The 23,619-nt window shown below is 31.2% G+C and overlaps 1 protein-coding gene across 2 annotated transcripts; it reads left to right on the top strand.

The window, feature by feature from the left end:
* The first annotated feature begins 7,497 nt into the window (after positions 1–7,497).
* Positions 7,498–9,714, top strand: LOC106771310. Of its 2 annotated transcripts, none has more exons than XM_014657266.2 (3): positions 7,498–7,632; positions 8,896–9,055; positions 9,255–9,714. In XM_014657266.2, the coding sequence occupies exons 2-3, from the start codon at positions 8,908–8,910 to the stop codon at positions 9,395–9,397; spliced, it is 291 nt and encodes a 96-aa protein (XP_014512752.1). In that variant the 5' UTR covers positions 7,498–7,632; positions 8,896–8,907; the 3' UTR covers positions 9,398–9,714. The 2 variants fall into 2 exon arrangements, with proteins under 2 accessions (XP_014512752.1, XP_022641016.1); XM_022785295.1 differs by lacking the exon at positions 7,498–7,632 and adding an exon at positions 7,785–7,844.
* Positions 9,715–23,619: the final 13,905 nt, after the last annotated feature.

The raw sequence follows: 23,619 nt of genomic DNA, 5'->3' as shown, positions 1-23,619 counted from the left end.
AAATTAGTTTGTGAACTGAAAAATTAGTTCAAACCAATTTAACTAATTTTTTTTTCTTTTATCAAATTGTATTGTATTAAATTGCATGAAATTGCATAAAATTGTAATATAAATTGAACTACCTGTTTTTAAACTGCATTAATTTTAATTTTAATTTTGAACTAAAATGCACTATTTTTTAAATAAACTATAATAATTTTAAATTCAACTGTAATATTTGTTAATTAAAAAGTTAAAAATGTATTATTTACTCACTTTATTCATAATATTGTTTTTTTTCTAAACAATATAAATAAAAAGGTGAAAGGAGGAAGGTCAAATAAAAAATTGAGAGGGATCAAGTAGGATAAAATGTCATAACATATCGGAATCAAAACTTAATTAAATTCGATTAGGTATAAACAAAACTTAGTCGAATCAGTCCCAATCTAAAATCAACTGAATTAGGTCATGAAAATTACAAACAAAACTCAATCAAGCCGATCTTTATCAAAATTTGATTGAGTCAATTCCAATCAAAAATCAGTTAAATTCGGTTAGAACAACCCTGATCAAAACTCAATTTATTTCTAACTAAAAATCGATTGAATTTAGCTCAAGTTACCTCCTATAAAAAATCTATAGAATTTATATAGGACAATTATTACTAAAATTTAGTTGACTCAATCCCAATCAAAATTAGTTAAATTTGATTCAATTAGAACTGGTTGAAAATGAGTGAAATTCGACTAAGCCAATCACATTCGAAAATTGATTGAATTCACCTCAATCAACCCTAACCAAAAATTAGTTAAATTTAACTAGTAAAACACGACTCAAACTCGATTAAGTTAGTCCAAACACAACATACAACATCGACTACTTTGGCCCGTGCCAAAAAGTGACCCAATTCGATCGAATCAGTCTGCGGAGGTGGTGGTGGAGCACCAGTCCTGTTCAACTTGTACAGGAGATTTATTTGTAGGGTTCCCAATTTACTTTCTTTCTTGACTTATTGATTCGATTTTGGGTGTGGATTTTTGTCCTGAATTCTTCGCCAAGTTATTTGACCAATTGGATTGCTGATTCTCGCCTCTTTATGATCTGGGTCGTTCCCTTTTCTTCAATCTCAGAGTTGTGTTGCTGTTCCCAATTCCTACGGGACAGAGCTAAAACCTTCATTCCTATCTTCTTTCCGGGTTGGATTTTGCTATCTTATAGAACCGTTAGGAGGCATTGGGGGTGGCTACACTAGAAGCTTTTGTAGTAGTGTTTTGTTAGTTGTGACAAGTGCTGGTCTCTTTTTTCTGTACATGTATTTGGAAGAGTTTGGTTACACATGATGTTCCATTCTTAGGGTGTGTCAAGACATTGTAGTCTCCTTGCTGTTCTATAGTGGTAAATCTCGTGACATTAAACAGAAGCAGAAGCAGAGTGCTGCTTCTGAGGATCATCCTCCTTATTCCTTTCCAGAGCTTGCTTATTCTGGCAGTCTTGAGGTCAAGTTGTTGATCAAACCTAATACCGATGAACTCGGTCGGGCTCTTGAACAACTGCAGCCGGATTTTGTTTACCTGCAAGGTCAGCTGCTAGAAGATAGGAGAGAAATTGGGACCCTTGTATGGGAGGATTTTGACCTTATTAAGTTCCAAATTACCTAATACCATTTATTTAGAAACTCCTACGGGAGAGAAATTGGCGGAGGCACTCCGTAATAAGGGAGTTCCATACACTATCTATTGGAAAAATGATTTTTGAAAGTATGCAGTTTCACATTTTCGTCATTCTTTTTTTCTCTGTAGCACAGAGTACATCCAGCCATACATGGGATGCTTTCCAGCTTGCTCTGGCATCGTTTAGACTATACTGTATACAAAACAATGTCTTACCTTCTAACAGCCATAANGGTGCNGGTAAGTTTGGNCCACAAATTTTTGGNGTTCCTCNCAACATTGATACCAGTCAAAGTGTAGCAGACATGAAGGAAGAGGAAGAGGAAAGTTCACCTGAGACTATATCTGCTGTAAAGATATATGATGATGATGTGAACATGAGATTTCTTGTTTGTGGAGTTTCCTGCTCGTTGGGATCATTAAGGGATGGACTCAATGCTCTTCTATTTACAGAAATACCAGGATGCAAACTTCAAGTAAAAAATATAAAACAAATTAGTTCTAAGTTAATATGTAATTAACTAAACTATAATTAAAACTGAACTATAATGTACAATTCAATTTTTATTATATATAATTTAAAATTTTTGGTTTAATATAATACTGCTAATTGATAGTTCTCCACAAATTTAATAATATCCTGTAAAGTTCATAAATATTTAAAGAATTTGTTAAATTGAAAAAAAAATAAATATACTTTCAATTCATAAATTTTAACATAAAATTAAAATTTGTTAAAAATTTTGATATATTTTATTTTTCTTAATATGTAAAATAAATAATATAATTAAATTAAAATCACTGTATTTATTTATTTGTTTTAAGTTTTGAGATAAAAATATATCAAATTTTAATTCGAAACTAGAAAAAAAATCACATGTAAAATATAATATGTAAAATGAAATAAATAATTATGTAAGTAATAATAAATAAAAGCAACAAATTAATGTTAATAAATATTTTAAATTAAATGTTATATAAATATTTTTTTTTACATTTTAAGAAAAAGATACTTATTTATCATACTTTTTGTAAAGTAATAATCAGTTGTCTTGTTTTCTTTAAAATATTTTATCATCTAAAATTAAAAAAAAATTAGAAAAACTAAAGATTTAAAATATTAAGATTAAAAAATAGTAAAAATGTATTTTAATAAAAAATAAAATAATGAATATCAATGTTGTTCCGATGTGAGATCGAATCATCTAATCTCTTTATAATTTCTCTTCTTGACCGTCTGTCTTCTCTATCTTTCTCCAAGTCCATCCGGGAGGGTACCTCTGTCAAAGGTCCTCCGATGCCAAAGTCAATTAATTTTTTCGTTTAGTAATCAAGGCATAGTATTAAATACGCAATAAATGAATCTACTTATCTCATACCTTTGACTTCTATATATAGTGATGACCATAGACTTAGGAGTAGAGTGGTTCTAATTAAGGCTCAATCACAACGAATGATCAGTTCTCTGCATCCTTGGGACCCAACTTCCAAGCCGTCCAACGAGTCCTAATATAAATGTGAATGTTATTTATCACAATTTAATAAATACTTTTGCTTTTAATAATAACATCCACTTTATATATAAAGTTGATGTTATTATAAAAAAACAAAAGTGTTTATTAAATTTTACTTATTTCTATTATATTTCTTATCTCTTCTTTTGTTTAATTTACCTTCTTTCTTTCTTCTTATTTTCTGTCTAACGCACTTTCAATGCAATAAGGATGGAGAAAATATAGTAAATTTCTATTCTTTACGTGAAGATAAATGGAGTGGAAGTATTTGTTTTTTTGTATAAAAACGTTAACTTTGGAAAATTTTGATGAAATTTAACTTTCTGTTTTACCTTTTACAAAAGTTTAATATTTTTACATAAAAAACAAATATTTTATCAAAAAGTAGTGTAAAAAAACGTTTGAATATGGTTATAAATTATTTGTGTATACTGTATTCTTTATCTAGTAAAAGGAAATTGTCAATCCATTGTTATCCATTTATCCAATGATATCAATTTGAAATATTCATATATATCTATATATATATATATATATATATATATATATATATATATATTGAAAAATATATTGGATAGAGATCAACAATAATTTTAATTTGTTAAAAGAGTCAAATTAAAATTATTGAAACTTAGGAAAAGAAATCCACATGAGTTAAAGGAATCATGGTCCCATCTGGAAGCATGCTCATTCTTCTTGTTTCTTTTTCTTCCTCCTCGTCATAAGAGAAAATACAGAGGGAACCTAAGGTGTTATACAAAAGGAATATCAAAGACCAAATAAAGGTTGATTACTATTATTTTACAATGGTTAATTCTTTGGTTACGCTTATGTTTTCTGTTCTAAAGAGAATTGGGAATTGCTCAATTGTAAAGGTTTATTGCTTATTATTGATACACATGTAATTATAAACCAACAATTGGTACCAAAGCATGTTAGTTTATGTTTAATTGGCCTCAACTCTATTCAAATCTTCTTAATTGAATGAGAAATCCTATTTATGAAACTTAGAGTTGTATTATTTTACAATGGTTAATGCTTTGGTTAGGCTTATGTTTTCTGTTCTAAAGAGAATTGGGAATTGCTCAATTGTAAAGGTTTATTGTTTATTATTGATACACATTTAATTATAAACCAACAATTGGTACCAAAGCATGTTAGTTTATGTTTAATTGGCCTCAACTCTATTCAAATCTTCGTAATTGAATGAGAAATCCTGTTTATGAAACTTAGAGTTGTATTTGTCAAATTTTGGGTTTTCTATTTTAATTATTTGCTGGTAGGCTTAAATACTTATTCCGTTCCCAAGGATTGGATTTTTGTTTTGTATCCAGTTTTAAAAATAAAACTATTTTGTTCCCTTATTACGAATTTTTGTAAAATTCGATCCCTTCCCTTAAATTAACAACAACGTTAATTTCTTCTAACGTGGAACACTTTGTTCCCTTTCTCTTCTGCATTTTCTGTAACAACCAGTTTTTTCTCTGTTCTCTCTTCTCTCTCTTATCTTTCTTCTCTCTTTTATCTCTTCTCTCTTTTCTCATTCCACCACCCAACTTCTTCCTTTGAATAATTGGGAGGAAACAGTGAGGCTCGAGAATGGTGTTTGGTGCAATCAATAATTGGGAGGATCGATTAGTTTCTGGTTTCAGTTTTAGGTTGCTTTGCGATCAAAGAACGAAGGAGTAAGAATGCATATGAGATTTTTTAGAGTACTCTGATGGCCACTGAGGCAGAGAGACCAAAGACTATTCTAGTTTGGAATTTCAGAACCTCTTATACAACTTTTTTTTTTCCTTATTTTTTCACAATAAATGTAAATGCATTTACTTGTTTGAAATATATGCTGCAACCATATTCAACTAATAAATTATTCCAAATTTATGCCAAATTTAAAAAAAAAAATATCATTATTATTAAATAACACTACTACATTATATAATTGCACTAGATTAATTTTTTAATCGCAAAATCTTATGCTTAGATGATTTATCTAGTGATTCAAACACGTGTGGTGTATCTTGGAAGAAAATATTGATTGTGAAAGAGACCGTGTTGGCTTCCACAATAACCATGAGAGGTCTCTGTCTCGTTAAAAGAGTTTCTCCTCTCCACCTATAAATTCATTGAGCCAAACTAATTTCCAAGTCACCAAAACACTGTCGGAGCTGTGAAGCACCAAGCGGTGGCCCTTCGAAACGGAGCAAATTTGTCCATGTTTTACAGCTGCAACTTCAAGGGGTACCAAGACACATTGTACATTCATTGAGGCAATAGGGAATGTGACATCTACGACACCGTAGATTTCATATTTAGAAACACTAAGGTGGTATTCCAAAGTTGCAACATGTATCCTCGTCTCTCCATGCAGGTCAATTCAACGCCATCACTGCACAAGGAAGAACAGATCCAAACCAAGCAGAGGAAACCAGCCTCCTCCTCCACCTCCATTCACGGCAGCCTAGCAGCGTCACGCCTCCCTTCTGCCAACCAAAAGCGTCCCGCTTATGACTTCATCCACTATAATTGTAGAATTTGTAGCATGCTATGAAACATCAAATCAAGGAACATGACTGAGGAACTTTGTCACAAGGCTATTATGGAAAGAATTAAAAGAACACTAAAGTTATATTCTAACAACAAATAAGCTATATTGTATTCTAACAACAATAGGAACTCATGCAAGTCAAAACACATTGATATCAAGTTCCTAGTTGTTCAAGAAAGGGTACAAAGTGGACAGATTTTCATAGAACCCTTAGGGACAAACTCCATGATAGCAAATCCTCTTACTAAGTGACTTACACCCAAGGTCTTTCATAAGCATGTTGGTCATATGATTGCTTAAATTTTTGAGGAATCTTTGGTTTAGTGAGAGTTAGTCATTTTGTGGTTTTTTGTTCTATGATTGAATTACATGTATGCATATACATTCTTATGGACAACTTTTGGTTTAATAAAATATGGTTTATTATTCTAAAATTACATTTTGTACATTAAGGTTTTTGTATGATCTCATTGAGATAAAGTAATGGTTAGTTGAAAATAGAGGTGAATAAGTCACCTTCACATAATTTTCATGTTACACATTTCATGATGAATCTGTGTCATTTGGTTATGTTAGCATTAATGTCATTGTCAGGTTTGATTGCGATTGGTGCAATGAAAACTGCTTTGGTTCTACATGCGAATATATTCAATGAATGAGATTTTTTTGGATATGCTTAAGGTATATAATGACAATTTGAGTTCATGAAGTCTAACGCATTTGTAAGGATTTATATATATATATATATATATATATATATATATATATATATATATATTGTGACACATTTGTATATTTGTAATAAAATAAATAAATGTGTTAGAACCGTTATATTTTATTAGCCAATTTTATAAAATGATCTAATTAAATAAATATGATTAAAGACATATATATGTTATGAAAAGCATATTGTGTGATAATTTTAATTTGTTGAAGCAGTCAAATTAAAATCATCGAAGCTCGAGAAAAAGTAATCGACAAATATTTAATAAAGGGGTTATAATCTCATCTATGAGCATGTTCATTATTCTTATTTCTTTCTCTTCATTTTATTAAAAGAAAAAATACATACACAGAGAACCTAAGATGTCAATTAAAAGTTGATTATTAATTGTTACCAACGATGAATGCTTTAAGTACGCTTTAGAAAATTTAGAACTATTCTATGGGTTTATTTGCTACTATTGATACCATTTATAAACCAACATATAGTTTATTTTTTATTTTATTTTTCTTTTATTTTTATTTCACATTTAATTCATAAACATCGACCTCTTTATGTCTAAATGAAAAATAAACAGTGGATTTTTTTAATTCTGTCTCGTTCAAATAAAAAGTTGGGAGGAAGAAAATAAAGATAACAGATCCAAATAATCTTTCAAATATAAAGTTGTTAACAGCATGTAAAATCTCGTATATGAAAGTTCGACTTGGTTCACATTCAAGTTATGTAACTACTGTTGTTTTTATGTTTTCCTGTATGCTACCTGAAGATCAAAATAAAAGGCATGTTTGAAAAGTTTTTATTGGGACTTTAAAGAAAAATAAAGACGATTTTTTTAATGAGTTAAGATTATTTTATATATACATTAAAAAGTAAAAATTTATATAAGTCACTGAAGAACTTTTTCAAATTAATTTGAATGTATGTATGTTAAAATATAATGTGTATATATCTGGTGCATGTGTGCGTGAACTAGAACATGGTTTTTCATGCTTTATTTTAGAGTTAGAAAACAGTTCAAAAAACAAGTATTTAATGGGCTAAAGGGTGGGCTATCTCTTAACTAACCCCGGCCCATTTCAGTCNGNCCCAGTAGCTCTTCAAGGCACAATTCNCATAGAGGCGCCTTCTTCCTTGCAGTGATTAGGCAGCAAAGTGACCTTCTCTCTGACTTCGGTGGCTTTGTATTTTGAGGTAATTTTCTTTATCAGTTTGAACTGAAGCTTTAATTCAACTTCACCTTCGTCAATGCCATAATGTAACATGTTCTTGCAATCCTGTTTCTGCTGAAATTTTGGAATCTGGTTTTGTCCTTAGTTTGATTAGTGTATGACCTTGCATTTTAGGTGTTTGATAAAATGACCTCAAGGGAGTTCACACCACTTTGGTTGAGACATAATATATTGGTAGCTTCTACTCTTGGTTAAAGAATAATTAGTGTAGAAAACTGGGAATCTCAATAATATAGAGGCTTCTCATATTGTTCTATTATTGAGAAGTCTTCGCACTTTTCGTTTTTCTACTTTGTTTGGATAAAGGGTCTATAAAAGCATAATCGGTATGCAATTTACTGTCTTTTGGGGAATAACATCCAATTCGACAAATTCTTCTATGACGCCTATAGGAGACACAAAAAATAAAAGGTGAATTAATTGAGCTTCTTCTGTGATAACTGGTTTAACTTATAAAAGAAACTAATTCGTTTTGCATTTTTCTTTTCTTCTATAATTTTTTTACGAAAGAAAAAATATTCAAACGGGACATCAATTCTAATTCTTATTATGAGATAATACCTCCAGGGTAGTCTGAAATTGGACTTTTGAATTTGACTCTTTAAAGAACACTATAAAGCTATTTCACAGGGAACATGAGACAAATTTCTCTTTTATAAATTCTATCGGATAACATTTGTAACTAACTGGCCTCACCCTGCAAATGCTGCACTATCAATATGATCTGCTACAGCTAAAGTTTCTGTTGCTGCATTATATTTGTGTAATGAAGCTACTATTTGTTAATTTTTATGGTTGAAGTGCATAACATTGTATAGCAAACTAGTCTCATATATTGGGTGGTTATTTTTTTAGTTTATTACTAAATTTAAAGTTATTACAGGCGAAGTTCTAATAAAATAAAACTAGTTTTCACATCCTTTAATATCAGTAGCATCAACTTTATAGTTTTCTGTGCTTACAACGAATATTTGTTTTATTCTATTTGATTTTCATTTTACATCAACCACTTTTAAGTTTAATATTGACATTTTTCATGTGCCGTCTAACTGTTAAGAGTGAATTCTGCTTGCATTGCAATCACAAGCACGCTAATGAATAGTGACTTTGTGATATGCTTACTGTTATATTGAAGTTGGAGGTATTCTATCAGACATCTTTCTTATCACAATTGTCCAGTATGTTGAGTAATAACTCTTAACTACCCGGGGTTGTCTTTCTGTAGGTAACTAACACAATGTCGCTGAGGCGTTTCTTAGGCTTTTCTGATGGTGAGGTTATGAGGTCTGATGCAAAACCTTGTTCTCGGCTAATGAGGCACACGGCTGGAATCTATAGTGTTGGGGGCGCATTAGGATTTTGGATCCTTTGTCGACTGCATTATGGTTTGTTCTTCTACCTTTTAATCTTGCTTCCTTCTTGTTCTAGCAGAACTTTGCAACTGAATTGCTCATAATATTGTTTTCCTGTGGATGATGATTAAATTCTGAACAGTTTGAATTTTTTGTATCGCTTGAATATCAAAAATTGTGACATTGTAACTCATCCTTCTAGACTCTCTCTCAATCTTTGTTGGTCATGCAGGTCCTCGAATTACAAATCCTAGGAGCCTTCGTTGGGCAGCATGTGGAGCTGTAACTGTAAGCTCAAGCACAGCTTTACTGGTTCGTTTATTTAGTCCTGAATGTGAGCCCCAGAATATAGCTGCTTACGACAATAAAAAGTAACACTGATATTGTCTGCCCTTTCCTTTTCACTGTTAGTTAATATAAGAAATTGAAAATTATGGGTTTTTGAGAACCTTTTCTCCCCAGGAAATGGACCAACATACTGAAATTACATCACTCTTGTAACATTATAATATACTTGATTAGCTAGGTTGCAAATATCTTGCAGATGTAAGTTTTATGGTATGGTTGTGGCATCACATTGGGAAAATTAGGCTAATTATTCTCACTATCAATTGCTATTAGAAAGGGTGGAACATTTCAATTCTCTAATTTGTCCGCCGAAAAATTTTGGAATGAAATTTGTCAGTGTATAAAATAAACTTCCAAGAGTCTCTCTGGAATAAATGGAAGGTAACATAGATACTGAGCAAAATATCCTTGATAACTTTGGCTATTTGCTAATGGTGGATTCAGGTTTTGGGATTAGTTTGTTCCCATTTTTCTTAGTAGGGGACTGGTTAGGGCTGAGAATGAAGTCAGCCATCTATGCAAACCAACTTTTCCTCAAGGACCTCACAATAAATTTACGGACTACATTTTTAAAGATTTTCGGTATAATTACCTTTTCAGTTACATGATTACTTTCTTTTATTTGATCTAACTATTAATATAATGTTGAATTAAGTCTCATTTTTTAAAAAAACATAATAATGTAATTAATCTCTATCCAATTAATAATAAAATTGTTAGCAAATAAATATAAACTGTTTTTTTTATGTCTAATACAACTTATAATTTAGACATAGTGTCAATTTATAAAATTAATGATATTATATGGTAACATTTTTGTTATAAATTTTGTTATTTTATATTTTTTTAAACTTTTTTATGCATTTATAAACATAACATTTAAGGATTTAAATATGGTTTAATTAAGTTTTGAATTTCATAAATTTGAGAATTTTTAATTGAATGTTTATCAAATTTTGTGGTTATTGAGTTTTTTAAAATTTTAAAAAACTTAATTGTCATTCAATATTTGTCACATTGTATAATTTATAGAAAAATCTAATGATAAAGATTTGATTAAAAAAGTTTAAAATTTTGAACACTCATAAACCAAAAAAAATTAACTTGGGACTTAATTAAACCATTAAATTTACTGAAAAAGTTTATTGTAATGTAACTTTTTTTATGGAAATAAGTGTAAATTTTTAATGTTTCAAGAATAAAACTAATTTTATGATATAAGTTGGAAATGAAAGGCATGAATGAAATAAATGTAATTTTGGAAATTAGAGTTACAAGGTATAATGTATTAGTACTTTAATTTTTATATCACATATTTATATTAAATATATATATATATATTAATATTTTATCGGTATTAAGTATTTGGTATTAAGTATCTAATATAATATTTGTATAATGACAATAATCTTTTTATCTTTTATGTTAAAAGTGTGTAATGAGTGTGATTTTAACATGAATTTGCACAGGCTGGTATGGTATGTAAAAGCATCGGTTTTATGTAATTCTCAGGCTGTATGGTCACACTTGTGATCTTACCAAGTATTGTGGTAACAAATATATAATTTTTAGGAATTCGTATAGCTATTTTTTTTACTACTTTCATATGAGTGCTACTAAAAATTAAGAATGGTTAAAGAAAAAGAACTTTTGAATGAAATAGTTTGAATACTAAATAAAAAATCAGTTAAGATAAATCTCTTTGATGCTCAAATTAATAAAAAAATAATAATCATAACATAAAATACATATTTCTCTCTCAAATTAATAAATAATAATAATGTAAATAAAATAACTACAAGTATAACATAAGTATTTCTCTATTTGATAATGATATTGTTACGCATACTTAGTTTTCAAATAATAAGATACATAATAATATGTAAAAAAAATAAAAAAATATCATTCTTTTGATACAAAAATAGTCAATTCACACATATTATAATAAATCTTTGGAGAAAAGTGTATAAAAGAATTCGAATTAATAACTGATCAATGCAACTAAATATATTGTTAAAATCTTACATTATCCTAATGAATTCTTTGATCACGATTCTTTACTGGTTATTTTTACTGTTCTTTTGTGTTTTAAAAATATACTAAAAAATACTTATTTTAACGTTTAAAATATATTAAAAATAATTTTAATATATTATCATCAATGTGTTTTTAATGTTCTGTTAAAAATAATTCCAAAAAATTCAAAAGAAATCTGGACATGTTAGATATTTGGAAACATTTCATATATATATATATATATATATATATATATATATATATATATATATAAAAGATTTATTAATCTGTGTAAGTTTTTTTTTTCAGTTTGGTATATTTTAGCAAAATGTACTATTTTTTAGTATAAAAAAAGGTTAAATACTTTTTTTGGTTCCAGTTTATGTTGGTAACATTCAAAATGGTCTCCATTTGTTTTTTCTGTTCCATTTAGTCCTAAAAAACGTAATTTGTGTTCAATTTAGTTTTTTTTACAAATTCCGTTTAAATGGTTAACGGCGAGATATCCAAATGTGCAAGTCCATTGTGAAATGTCATTTATTGGCTAACGTGGAGTCCTTTGTGGCATTGTCAGTTGGAATTATTATTTTTGAAATTGTATTTTTGTTATTACCCTTATAAGAGGTGAAAAAAGGGTGGATTCTCAAATTATGGTCTTTATTTTTGTTATGTGAAAGCCATAGTGACGTTGAAGGTTAAGTAATCATCTTCCCCATCTTCTTCCCAACCTTGTTGGTTAATGAGCCATGTCTGCTTCCCAATCTTCTTCTTCCACTTGCAATAGCTTGGGCCATCGTTGTTGTCATTATTCACCTAGGGGTGGTTCAATGGGGCTAGGGATAATCCCCATTTGCAATTGTGATGAGATTGCAGTAGTAAAAATGGCTAGAACTTCAAAGAACGCAGGAAGATATTTTTGGGGTTGTCGAAACTACAAGGAAATCTGAATATAAACCTATGTTCTTTATGTGTTAGTAATTAACATTGTGTTTGAAGTTTTTGTTCTTGGTGAATAATAGAGTGAAGCTGGTAGTGCGATGTGTTGCAACTATTTCAAGTGGTGCAATAAAGAAAATGTTGATGAAAGGGATGTTATTATTGGGAGGCAAAGGGGGAAGAATTATGATCTGGAAAACACAGTCAAAGCTTTGAAGAAAAAGATCCAATTATTAGTAGCAGTGGCTGGTTTTCTTAGTGTAGTTAACATAGTTATGTTTTGTGTATTTTCGTTGAAGTGATGATGTTTTTTGAGGTGGTCCAAATGTGGTTGAGCGTAGTGATTTAAGGTCAATGGAGTTGAACTGCTGTGATGTTAAAGTTGTGCCTATGTCTTTTGTACTAAATGAAGGAATGAATTTGATTAATTAGTAAGTAATTGTTCAATTTATTCCCAATTTTTGTTAATTATTTGTAAATGTGGTCCCTATGTTGATGACTGATGTGTTCATAAAGTAATAAGGCACAATATCTTTCCAATTGTGTAAAATATTAAAATGATAATTTTGCATAAACAGAACCAAGGTAATGATTACATGCATAAACAAAACATGATATTGGTCGCTTAAAGTACATCCAAAACATATCCAGTGCCTAATGTTTACCACACAAGTGACCAATTCCAGCAAAACAAATTTAAAGTATATCCGAAACATATCCAATGCCTAATATTTACCACACAAGTGACCAATTCCAACAAAACAAAAGTACAACAACATTATAACATTATAAAGCATGTGGTCTTCTAATTGGTAACTTGTTCCTTCTGATTGGTTCTTCTCTAGATTCCTGATATGGTTGTGGTGGTGCCTCAGATTGTTGTGTCATTTCCTCAGTTGGTTGTTGGGGGTGGTGATTAAAATGCTTTTGGTAGGTCTGCTTCATCTTAAGGACATAAATGACAATTATTTCTCTTATGTCCTAGTTGACGACAAATACTACATTTTTTTGCAGTGGCCACCTTTGGTCATCTGGGTCTCATCCCTCTTTAGCTCCCATTGCTCCAACCTTCTTTTTTTCTTTGGTCTGCCAGGTAATTTTCTCCTCAATGGTGGGAGGACGTCTAGGTAGGGTGTTCTTTCCCATAACAGGTGCCCATTGACTGGAAATATGATAGAGGCATATGCTTCATCATACGTTGACCGTCTAAACCAAATGGGTAGATAATCTTCTGGATCTAAATTTAAGAACTTCCTGGCTGCAATTGCATGGCAGCAAAGGATCCCAGTAATAAGCCATTTCCTGCACGTACAATCTTGATTGTTCAGGTTAACTACAAACTTGTTTGTAATGTGTGCAAAATGCCTAAGTTGAAAGATTTTTTCTGCAAACCAACTGCCATGAAGCCATAAATGAACACAAGTTAAGAATTAAGTGATCAATAACGCTATTTTAATCACAATCCAACTACCATCAACTAATAATGGGAAAGGAAATGCATACCTTGGGATCCAATTTTTGGATAAATTGGACTCTTTTGTAAGTCTGTTTCTAATCTTGGGGCAAATATCAAAGTCCATATTACACATTTTTAATCTATTGGTTACCCATCTTTTCTTGAGGTAAACTCTAATTTCTTCGAGCATGGTTATAATGGGCTTTCCTCGTGCCTGAACAATCACATTATTAAAAGCTTCACTCATGTTATCTGTTAGTGTATCACAAACTGCTCGACCTGTAAATCTAGATCTAGACCAATACCTGTTACAAGAAATAAAAATGAATTTTATATCCACTATACATGTCATCAATGTATTGTTAAGGAACAAAGAATACCTTGGCGGGATAACAATTAGATATTTGTAAGCCTCTTCATTCACTTCCTTTATTTTAACATCTCTTTTTCCCAAGCTTGGGGATAAGTACTTGAAGCAGCTTTCCACATTAGATTCTTCAACTTTTGCCCAGAAAACTTTTTCCTAAAATTTGCATACAAGTGTCGCATGCAAAATCTATGCTCTGCCTTAGGTAAAAGTTCTTCAATAGCTGGCACCAAACCCTGTTTGGAAAAGGGACCAAATGGAACATTTTAAAAAAAAAATTGCGACCAATTTGAACATTTTAAACGAAATTGGTGACCAACTATAATATGACTAATACAATTATTCTTACAAAACAAATTAGAGAAGTGCATTTACCTTTTGTTGATCAGACATAAAAGTGCATGCATTGCATACTTTAGCACCCCCAAAATCTTCTATCAACAACTCCAAAACCATGTCCAACTATCTTTGTTCTCTACTTCCACAATTGCATATGCCAGAGGTAACATCTGGTCATTAGGATCTCTCCCAATAACTATTAATAACTCTCCCTTATACAGTCCTTTCAGAAAACATCCATTTAAACCAATAAATGGCCTACAAGAGACGAAACTAACTTTGCAAGCTTTCAAACAAACATAGAACCTCAGAAAAATTGACTCACCACTGTCACTATCCACTTTAACTTTTACAGTTGATCCAGGGTTACATTTCAATAATTCATGTGCATAGTCATGTATTCTTTTGAACTGATTTTTAAAAATATCTTCAAGTTTTGAAGATGCAATTATCTTTGCCCTACGAGCTTTAGAAAGTGACATTGGTATTCCATTTCCTCAAAGATTTTAAGCGCATGTCATTTATCTTCAAATTCAGATTTTCTTGTAGTGAATTATCTAATGTCTCACTCAACCACTTAGCATTCATCATTTTAATGTTGAATTGCCTACTGCAAGTATGATTATCCAATATTTTTCTCAATTGTCATGTCCTACATCCTTCCATTTAGCCACAATAAGTCATCCATGGACAACTTTTTTGGGCACCCAAACATATCACTCTTACCCTTCTGTTATCATTCTTAATAAACTTCAAATTTCTCCCATCGTGGGCTGCATAACTTCTAACAGCATCCATAAACTCATTTTTATCCCTAAATTTTGTTCCCACTTCCCACTTGTATTCAGACATACTCTTTTGCATAACAAATGTCCCAAATGGACCACAACTTTGCTTTTCATGACCACTATCCTCACTTCCACTTTCATCTGGACTGCCAAAGATTGTGACTCTCGCTCATCATCAGACAACCCTCTGTCATATGGGTTCTTCTGGCTATGTGCAATATCATATGAATCCTCACTTCCACTTTCTTTAGTTTCAATAACTTCCACTGATACAGCCCCTTCTATATTGTCCAAAAGTACTTCATCAACATTTACATCAACATCCACTAGTCTTTCATCCCCTTGTCCTTCATCAACATCCCGTTGTGCATGATCAGACACACTTGAAGTACAATCTTCAACGTGTACTTCTTCCTCCACATGCACATGTTGTTCATCCACATCCACCTGCACCTGTTGTTCACCCTCCAACTCTACTTCCTCCTCCTCCTCCCCTTCATCATCCAAACCATGCAACCTCACTTCATTCAAACCCTCCCCACCTACATGGTTGTCTCCTCTACTCTCTAATTTCCATGACAGAGCAAAAGAGCTTGTTCTTGTTCTTCTTCACTTGCTTCATTTTCAACCAACTCTAGCTCATCATCCACACCGTGAACCACAAACAGGTGAACTTCCCCTAAATACTTGGCAACGTCTACCATGTTCATTGCACCTCTGTCATCAACCAACTTATGTAGAATATTTTCAATGCAATAAAATATGTCAGTCACTTTAATATACCCCAATTCCTTAACAACATCTACCACTTCAAAATAACTCCATTTGTCAGGGTCCACACTCCAATATGTCGTTATCCCACCAACATATTTAAAAGGAAAATCATGTACTAGGGTCCCACCATGGTGGACCACAATATTAAACCTCTCCTCAGACATCCCAAATGTAAGCCTATAAAATAAACTTTATGGGCATGTAAACCACTATATAAACACTAAAAGTACGTGCTAACAGGTATGGGAAACCAAAATCAAAGTCAAAAAACCCACAATGACCTTCACAAAACCAATTATAATACGTCACACAACAATGCCCTAAATAAATTTCAACAATTGTTACAAAATTTGTTACTTTTCCAAAATCTAACACTCATAAACGAAAAATTTTTCAGGTTTTATAGTGTTCAACAAAAATGCTAGATACTAATGCCACAAAGCAAGGATTACGAACACAAACCTTATTTCCCAAATATGAATGCTTCTAATTGGAACAGCACGTCACTGGTGTTTCCTCTCAAAGTTGTTCTTGTCAATCTCGCAAGTTTCCCTCCCAAACCACGATAAAAAGTTCACAAATGATTACCTTTAATTTATTCCCAAAATAATAACCCTAATAACATAAATACAATTTCAAAAATAATAATTCCAACTGACAATGCCACAAAGGACTCCACGTCAGCCAATAAATGACATTTCATAATGGACTTGCACATTTGGACATCTCGTCGTTAACCATTTAAACGTAGTTTGTAAAAAGGACTAAATTGAACACAAATTACGTTTTTTAGGACTAAATTGAACAGAAAAAACAAACAGGGACCATTTTGAATGTTACCAACCAAAACTGGGACCAAAAAAGGTATTTAACCTAAAAAAAAATCATCATTCATAAAAAAAAGACATTGTAAAAGAAAGATATATTCATAAAAAAAATAAAAATCAGAAACGTTCACCTAATAACCTACCTACCTAACCGTAACCCATCTTTCTCACTTATCTAATTTGTTTCTCTCTCATGTTCATCCTCTCTATGATCCACACTCAACAACCCACTCTTGTTCTATTAGTTTATTTGTTTGCCACTTTAATAACAAAATAATTGATAATGTTGATGCTGATTTTTTATTGAAGGGTTATGTTATATCTTTTCCTTTTGATTGTTATTAAATTTTGTTTTTAAATTTTAGAGGCACATACTTTTGAGTATTATGTGACCTCCTTGTTTGGTGGCTTCCTTTATTTATTTTGCTTAACATTTGAATAACGAAATAATTAATATGCTTTGAGTTAAAATCATCTTGATTTGTAAGGTGAGGAATCATTACTGATGTGAAAAATAATTATTGATGGACTTTTCTCTAAATTCTCATAAGTATAATGACATCCGAAGGAATTGGTAATTGGCTTGGAGTGCTTTTTAAAGATGATGATTCAACATTCGAAGATTATGAAATTAGAGAGGTTTGTGAGGATGATGATGAAATTGAAAAGATCTTGAATGAACTTTTTTCCTGAAGGCGAAAATGTTGACGACACTTCAGATGTTCTCAAATTATGCAAAAGTTTGAAAGACAGAGATGATGTTTTCCAATATGATTTTACATTGGATGAAAGTAACAATTTGGAACATATTATTTGGGTATTTGGTGATTCGATACGATGAAGCTTTTGGGGATGTGGTTGTCTTTGATACTACGTATGGGATTAATCATTATGATATCCCTCTTGGACTATGGGTTGAAGTTGATAATCATGGAAATTCCATTTTTTTTTGGCTGTGTTCTATTAAGGGATGAGAAGATACCTTCCTTCACACGAGCTTTAAAGGTGAGTTATAATTATTTGTTGTTATTTTTGTTTCTTAAATATTAACTTTTGTATTTTCTTCATTTTTATTATTTGTTATATTTTTAGAGTTTTGTACATTTTGTCAAAGGGAAGTGTCCACAAATAATTATAACTGATCAAGACCATGCATTTAAAGAAGATGTTTCAATGGAATAGCCAAATACAAAGCATGCTTTTTGCATATGGCATATTGCGACAAAGTTGCCAACTTGGTTTTCTTTCCTTTTAGGTACAAAATATGACGACTTCAAAACTGAGTTTTACAGGCTATATCATTTAGAATGTGCAAGTGATTTTGAACAACAATGGGATTTGATGGTTGGATGCTTTCATGTAAGTAATAACACACCCCCTTTCAAGCATTGTATTCTCATCGTCAATTTTGGGCCTTAGCCAATTTGAAAGAATTCTTTTTCATTGGGATGACGACGACTAGAGGTTCAAAATCTATAAATTCATATATTAAAAGATTCTTGGATGTTAAAACGAGTTTGATGGACTTTGTGAATGAAGTAAGAATATATATTATTGTTTGGTGCTACAAGTTTTTTTTTCTTCCTTTTTTATATAAGTTTTTCATATTTCCTTTTTTTAAGGTTGGAGATGCAGTGAACATTAGAAATCAAGCTGGAGAAGAGGCGAGAATGCATCAAAAGTATCATAATCCTCTAATGAAAATGAGTTTTCCAATCGAGGAACATGTTGCATCTATACTCACACCATATGCCTTTGAGTTGCTTCAACATGAGATTGAGTTATCTACAAAATATACAACAACTGTGATTGACAATGACTAGTGCGACATCATACCAAACTTGATGGAGGTCGTTTTGTAACTTGGGTAAAGGAAAAAAGTCCAATTCTTGTAAAGAATTTGAATTTTCTGGGATACTGTCAACACCCAATTTCGTCCGGGTGGCTAAATAATAGAACTTGTTTTTTTACTTTTATCTTATTTTATTTTATTTTACTATTTTGTTTAGTCTTTTAAAAAAAAAGAAAAAAAAAGGAAAAGAAGAAGAAAAAAAAACGAAAAAGAAAAACAAAAGGAAGAAGAAAAAAAAAGAAAAAAAAGGGGGTGCATGTGAATAGAATGGGAGAGGTGTTGCACCTGATGAATTGGATTTGATTTCCTTGGAAAAATGCCCATAAGCAATTAATATTAATGCATGATAGATCACTTTAGAATTTTTTTTTGGAATTTTGTTTTATTTGGTAATAATTTGAATCAACATTATGCCAATAATTCTAAGCAATAATTAAAAATAATATATTGATTGCTGCATTGAGTTTCTTCCTAAAAAGAAAAAATATGATTTCCTTTTAATGGATAATTTTTTGACAATTATTATAATTTGATTTATTAGACCATTTTTTCCCTGTTATGTTAATTGTCAATTAATTCATCATTAAGGCAAGATCACAATAATATTACAATCTGTGTATATAAATACGCACTTTGAAGAGAAAAGGAGGGGAGGAGAAAAATCCAATTTTGAGAAGACAACATAAGGGAACAAAAAAAAAAGAAGTGGGACAAAGAGGCATGTGCACAGATGAATGAACAACTTTCTGTGGAAGCTTTTTATGGTGCAGTGGAGGACCTTTAAGGCAACTTCAGAAGGGTGGAGATCAATTTCCTGGTTACATTTCCTTTCCCATTCTTATTGAACTTTTTTGTTTTCATTTTATTTTATTTGCCTTTATTTCTTTAGTTTTGGTATATTGTTTTATTATTGATGGTTTGCTGTACTCGATTTTATATAAAAATACAAAATATAAGAATCATAGAAAGTAAATAAACAAAAATGAAAAAGCAAAAATAAAAAACATATAAAATATTAAAACCACAAAAATTGTTATAACGTTTAGCATCTCTCTTTTTAAATATTGGTTTTTAAGTAAAATAAATAAATTGTAAATGGTAAAAATAACCTTAGCGTGCTTTTAACATTTAGTAAATACTGCTTTAATTTATTTGTTAACTTTTCTAAAAAATGGTTACATAAATAATTTTGTTGTTTATTTCAATAATACAGTTTTAAATATCATTTTCGTATAATAAAATTACATAAAAAGATAAAATATAAAATAAAAAAATAAAAAACCAAAAAGGTAAATGTATAAAAATAATAAAAAATGTTTTAAGGGTTTAAGCACATGTGTGATCGCACGCATNGTCCTTGTGCTAAAAAACCCTTCCTTCCTTTTCATAAAAATAATTAAAAATGTTTTAAGGGTTTAAGCACATGTGTGATCGCACGCATAGTCCTTGTGCTAAAAAACCCTTCCTTCCTTTTCATAAAAATAATTAAAAATGTTTTAAGGGTTTAAGCACATGTGTGATCGCACGCATCGTCCTTGTGTTAGAAAACCCTTTTATTTTTCACAAAATTAAAAAAAAATATATTTTAAGGTTTCTAGCACATGTGTGATCGCACACATCGTCCTTGTGCTAGAAAACCTTTTCTCCTTTTTTATAAAAATAATAAATATGTTTTAAAGGTTTAAGCAGGTGTGCCATCGCACGCATCGTCCTCGTGCAAAGACCCTTTCTCCTTTTAATAAATTATCAAAAATGCTTTAAGGGTTTAAGCACGTGTATGATTGCACGCATCGTCCTCGTGCTAAGACCTTTTCTCTCTTTATAAAATTAAAAAATATATTTTAAAGGTTTAAACACGTGTGTGATCGCACGCATCGTCCTCGTGCTAATACCTTTTCTTCTTTTATAAAAATTAAAAAATATGTTTTAAAGGTTTAAGCACATGTGTGATCGCACGCATCGTCCTCGTACTAAGACCTTTCTTCCCTTTAATAAACTATCAAAAACGTTTTAAGGGTTTAAGCAGGTGTGTGATCGCACGCATCGTCCTCGTGCTAAGACCTTTTCTATCTTGAAAAAATTAAAAAAATATGTTTTAAAGGTTTAAGCACGTGTGTGATCGCACGCATCGTCCTCGTACTAAGACCTTTTCCCCTTTCATAAAATTATCAGGTATGTTTTAAAGGTTTAAGCACGTGTGTGATCGCACGCATCGTCCTCGTACTAAGACCTTTTCCCCTTTCATAAAATTATCAGNAAAATTATCAGGTATGTTTTAAAGGTTTAAGCACGTGTGTGATCGCACGCATCGTCCTCGTACTAAGACCTTTTCCCCTTTCATAAAATTATCAGATATGTTTTAAAGGTTTAACCATGTGCGTGATCGCACGCATCGTCCTCGTGCTAAGAACCTTTTCCAAACAACAAACAATCTTGGCCAGAACTACGTGATCCTTGATTCTCCATCCAAAGTGGAGATATGTAAGAGCAAGGCCAGTCCTTGTCAGGTTCACTTCCAAAAAATCCAAATCTTTTCCATACAAATTCTCTGAGCAATTTCCTAAAAAACTAAAAAATATATTTTGTTTCTTTATAACGTCTTTTTTGGGGATAATTAAACATTTTTAAAACCACATCAAAGTCGCATATTTAATTATAGGTACTGCCTTCGGGCAGGCGTTGTGGGGTGCTGATACCTTTCCTACACGTAACCGACTCCCGAACTCATTCTTTGGTTTTCGTGGACCGTGTTTTATCATTTTATGGTTTTTCCGTAGTTTTCCAGAATAAACTATGGTGGCGACCCCAAAACATTTTTCAAAACTTGTTTTTTTTTTGGAGCGTCAACCGTCGCGATTCCGGTTGCGACAGATACTATGTGGACATGTTATTCGAGTGTTGTTGAAAAACGACTATTTTAGCATTCCAGAAGAATATATTCTTTCTTGATGAAGAAGAGAAGGCTCATTGATCCCACAATCAAGACACATAATCAACTCTAATGATAACTCCTCTGTTGAGTTTCGATCACTTGTGCAATGTTTAGAGGTTGAATCTTTAAAGACCAAAGATCGAGTTGAAGTAGCTACTAAAGAGTTAAAGAAAGTCATTCACTATTTAAAAGGCATGCCTAAAGTTCAAGAAAGTTCAATTGATCTAGAACATGGTGTTCTAAATATTGGTGAGTGTGATGTTGAAAATCCTACCACTTCTAAAACAAAAGGTCGATCAAGAGGATCAAGGGCAAAAGGAGGAGTTGAAGTTGCAAAGAAGTCGCGTTGTTTTCATTATCCTAATTGTGGTGGAATCAATCATGACATGACTCACGAAATTGTCCAATCAAAAGAAAGAAAGACTTATTATTAACATCTCAATCATCTCCTCATAAGTAATGCATGATTTTGTTGTATTTAAAGTTTCATTAATTTGTAATATGTAGGTGATTGGTTCAAAGTGACATGTATTGGTTGGAAGATTTTTTTTTTCTTTTAGAATTTGGAAACTTTAGCAAACATTACTCTAAGGTATAATGATTATTGAGGAAATGGATGAGGCATTACCTATGGATGTTGTTATCAATACATTATTGATAACATTTATTTTGTTATTAATCATCCACTCTCAAGTAAAATTAAAGTACATAAATGTTAAATGATTTGCTAAAAATGTAAAAAATTTTAGAAGACACTCATTTTTTTTATGATTGTTTCCTACTAATCTTTTACCGCTAAAAGCCAAATTTGTAGTCGCTGCTTTATTACACTCCCTCTTTACATGGGAAAAATTAACAACAAGCCCAAAATTGTGAAAGTATTAGATGATATATACTTGAATCACATGTATTTTTTGTCAAGAATTACCCATACTTAAGTGAATCAATAAGCCCACAATAATTTCAATAAACTAAATGGACAACAAATTTCAATAATTTCAATTTGCATTCTAAATGGGATTGTATATACTAGATAACAAGTCTAATTTCAATTTTCTTCCTCTATTTTTTCTTCAGTAGCTTTAACTTCTTTGAAGCTGAACCATACGAGGAAACATCCCTTAAAAAAAGCATCATCAAACGTTCAATCAATATTAGAAATATCAGCAAAGGAGCAAGCAATATTGGCAAGAGAAAATTGAACTAATACAACAAAGACAATTGACATCATAAAAGACATAACAAAATTAAAAAAAAAAAAAACATGCAATTGGTTTTTTCTCACAAGCATTTTCACAAACACCTTTTGTGCTTACTATCAATGATGGGATTGATTGGTAAGATGGTGGTTGCCTAATGCTGTCATGGTGGGTTGCTCGTTGGTTGTCACCGGAACGTTGGTGGGGTGCTCGTGGGTCATGGTGGCAGGTCGTTGTTAGGATGCTGGTGAGCGAGCTGCTAGCGAGTCGCGACTATTGTCGTGATTGTTGGTTGTTGTTAGGCGTTGGGTTGGTTGTCTAACCAACGGTAAGGCTGTTGTTGGCTAAGAGACGACAATCGACGAGTTAGGACTAGTGTAGGGATGACAGAAGGAATGTGGGAGTGAGATGGATAAAAGAGAAAAGTTTGAGAGGAATAAGGAATCAGAGAGAGATAGGTGAGTAAGGATTTGAGAGTTTCTTATTTTTTTTAGTTTTAAAAATTGAAATTATTCAAATACCATTAACCTTAAAACTTAGAATCCATAATATATGATGATATTTTTGTTAACTAAAATTTGATATACTATGTTAAAGTGTACCAACTAAAAAAGCACCCTCTCTAAGAGGAAAAAAAAAAAAAAATATATATATATATATATATATATATATATTACTAAATTCTAATATTTATTTCTAATGTATGGAATAGAATTCATAAACAACACTCCTAATAATCACAAACAAAATATAATAACTATTT

This window comes from Vigna radiata, chromosome 8 (assembly GCF_000741045.1).
Source record: "Vigna radiata var. radiata cultivar VC1973A chromosome 8, Vradiata_ver6, whole genome shotgun sequence".
In the NCBI taxonomy this organism is placed as follows: Eukaryota; Viridiplantae; Streptophyta; class Magnoliopsida; order Fabales; family Fabaceae; genus Vigna; species Vigna radiata.
This window is presented reverse-complemented; position numbering and strand designations above follow the sequence as displayed.

What these genes read in the sequence shown, in the direction of transcription:
- LOC106771310 (XM_022785295.1), top strand. Translation starts at nt 7,797, where the DNA reads ATGACCTCAAGGGAGTTCACACCACTTTGGTTGAGACATAATATATTG. An exon ending in GGTTGAGACATAATATATTG is followed by an intron (nt 7,845 to 8,895) that starts GTAGCTTCTACT and finishes GTCTTTCTGTAG; the next exon opens with GTAACTAACACAATGTCGCT. An exon ending in CCTTTGTCGACTGCATTATG is followed by an intron (nt 9,056 to 9,254) that starts GTTTGTTCTTCT and finishes TTGGTCATGCAG; the next exon opens with GTCCTCGAATTACAAATCCT.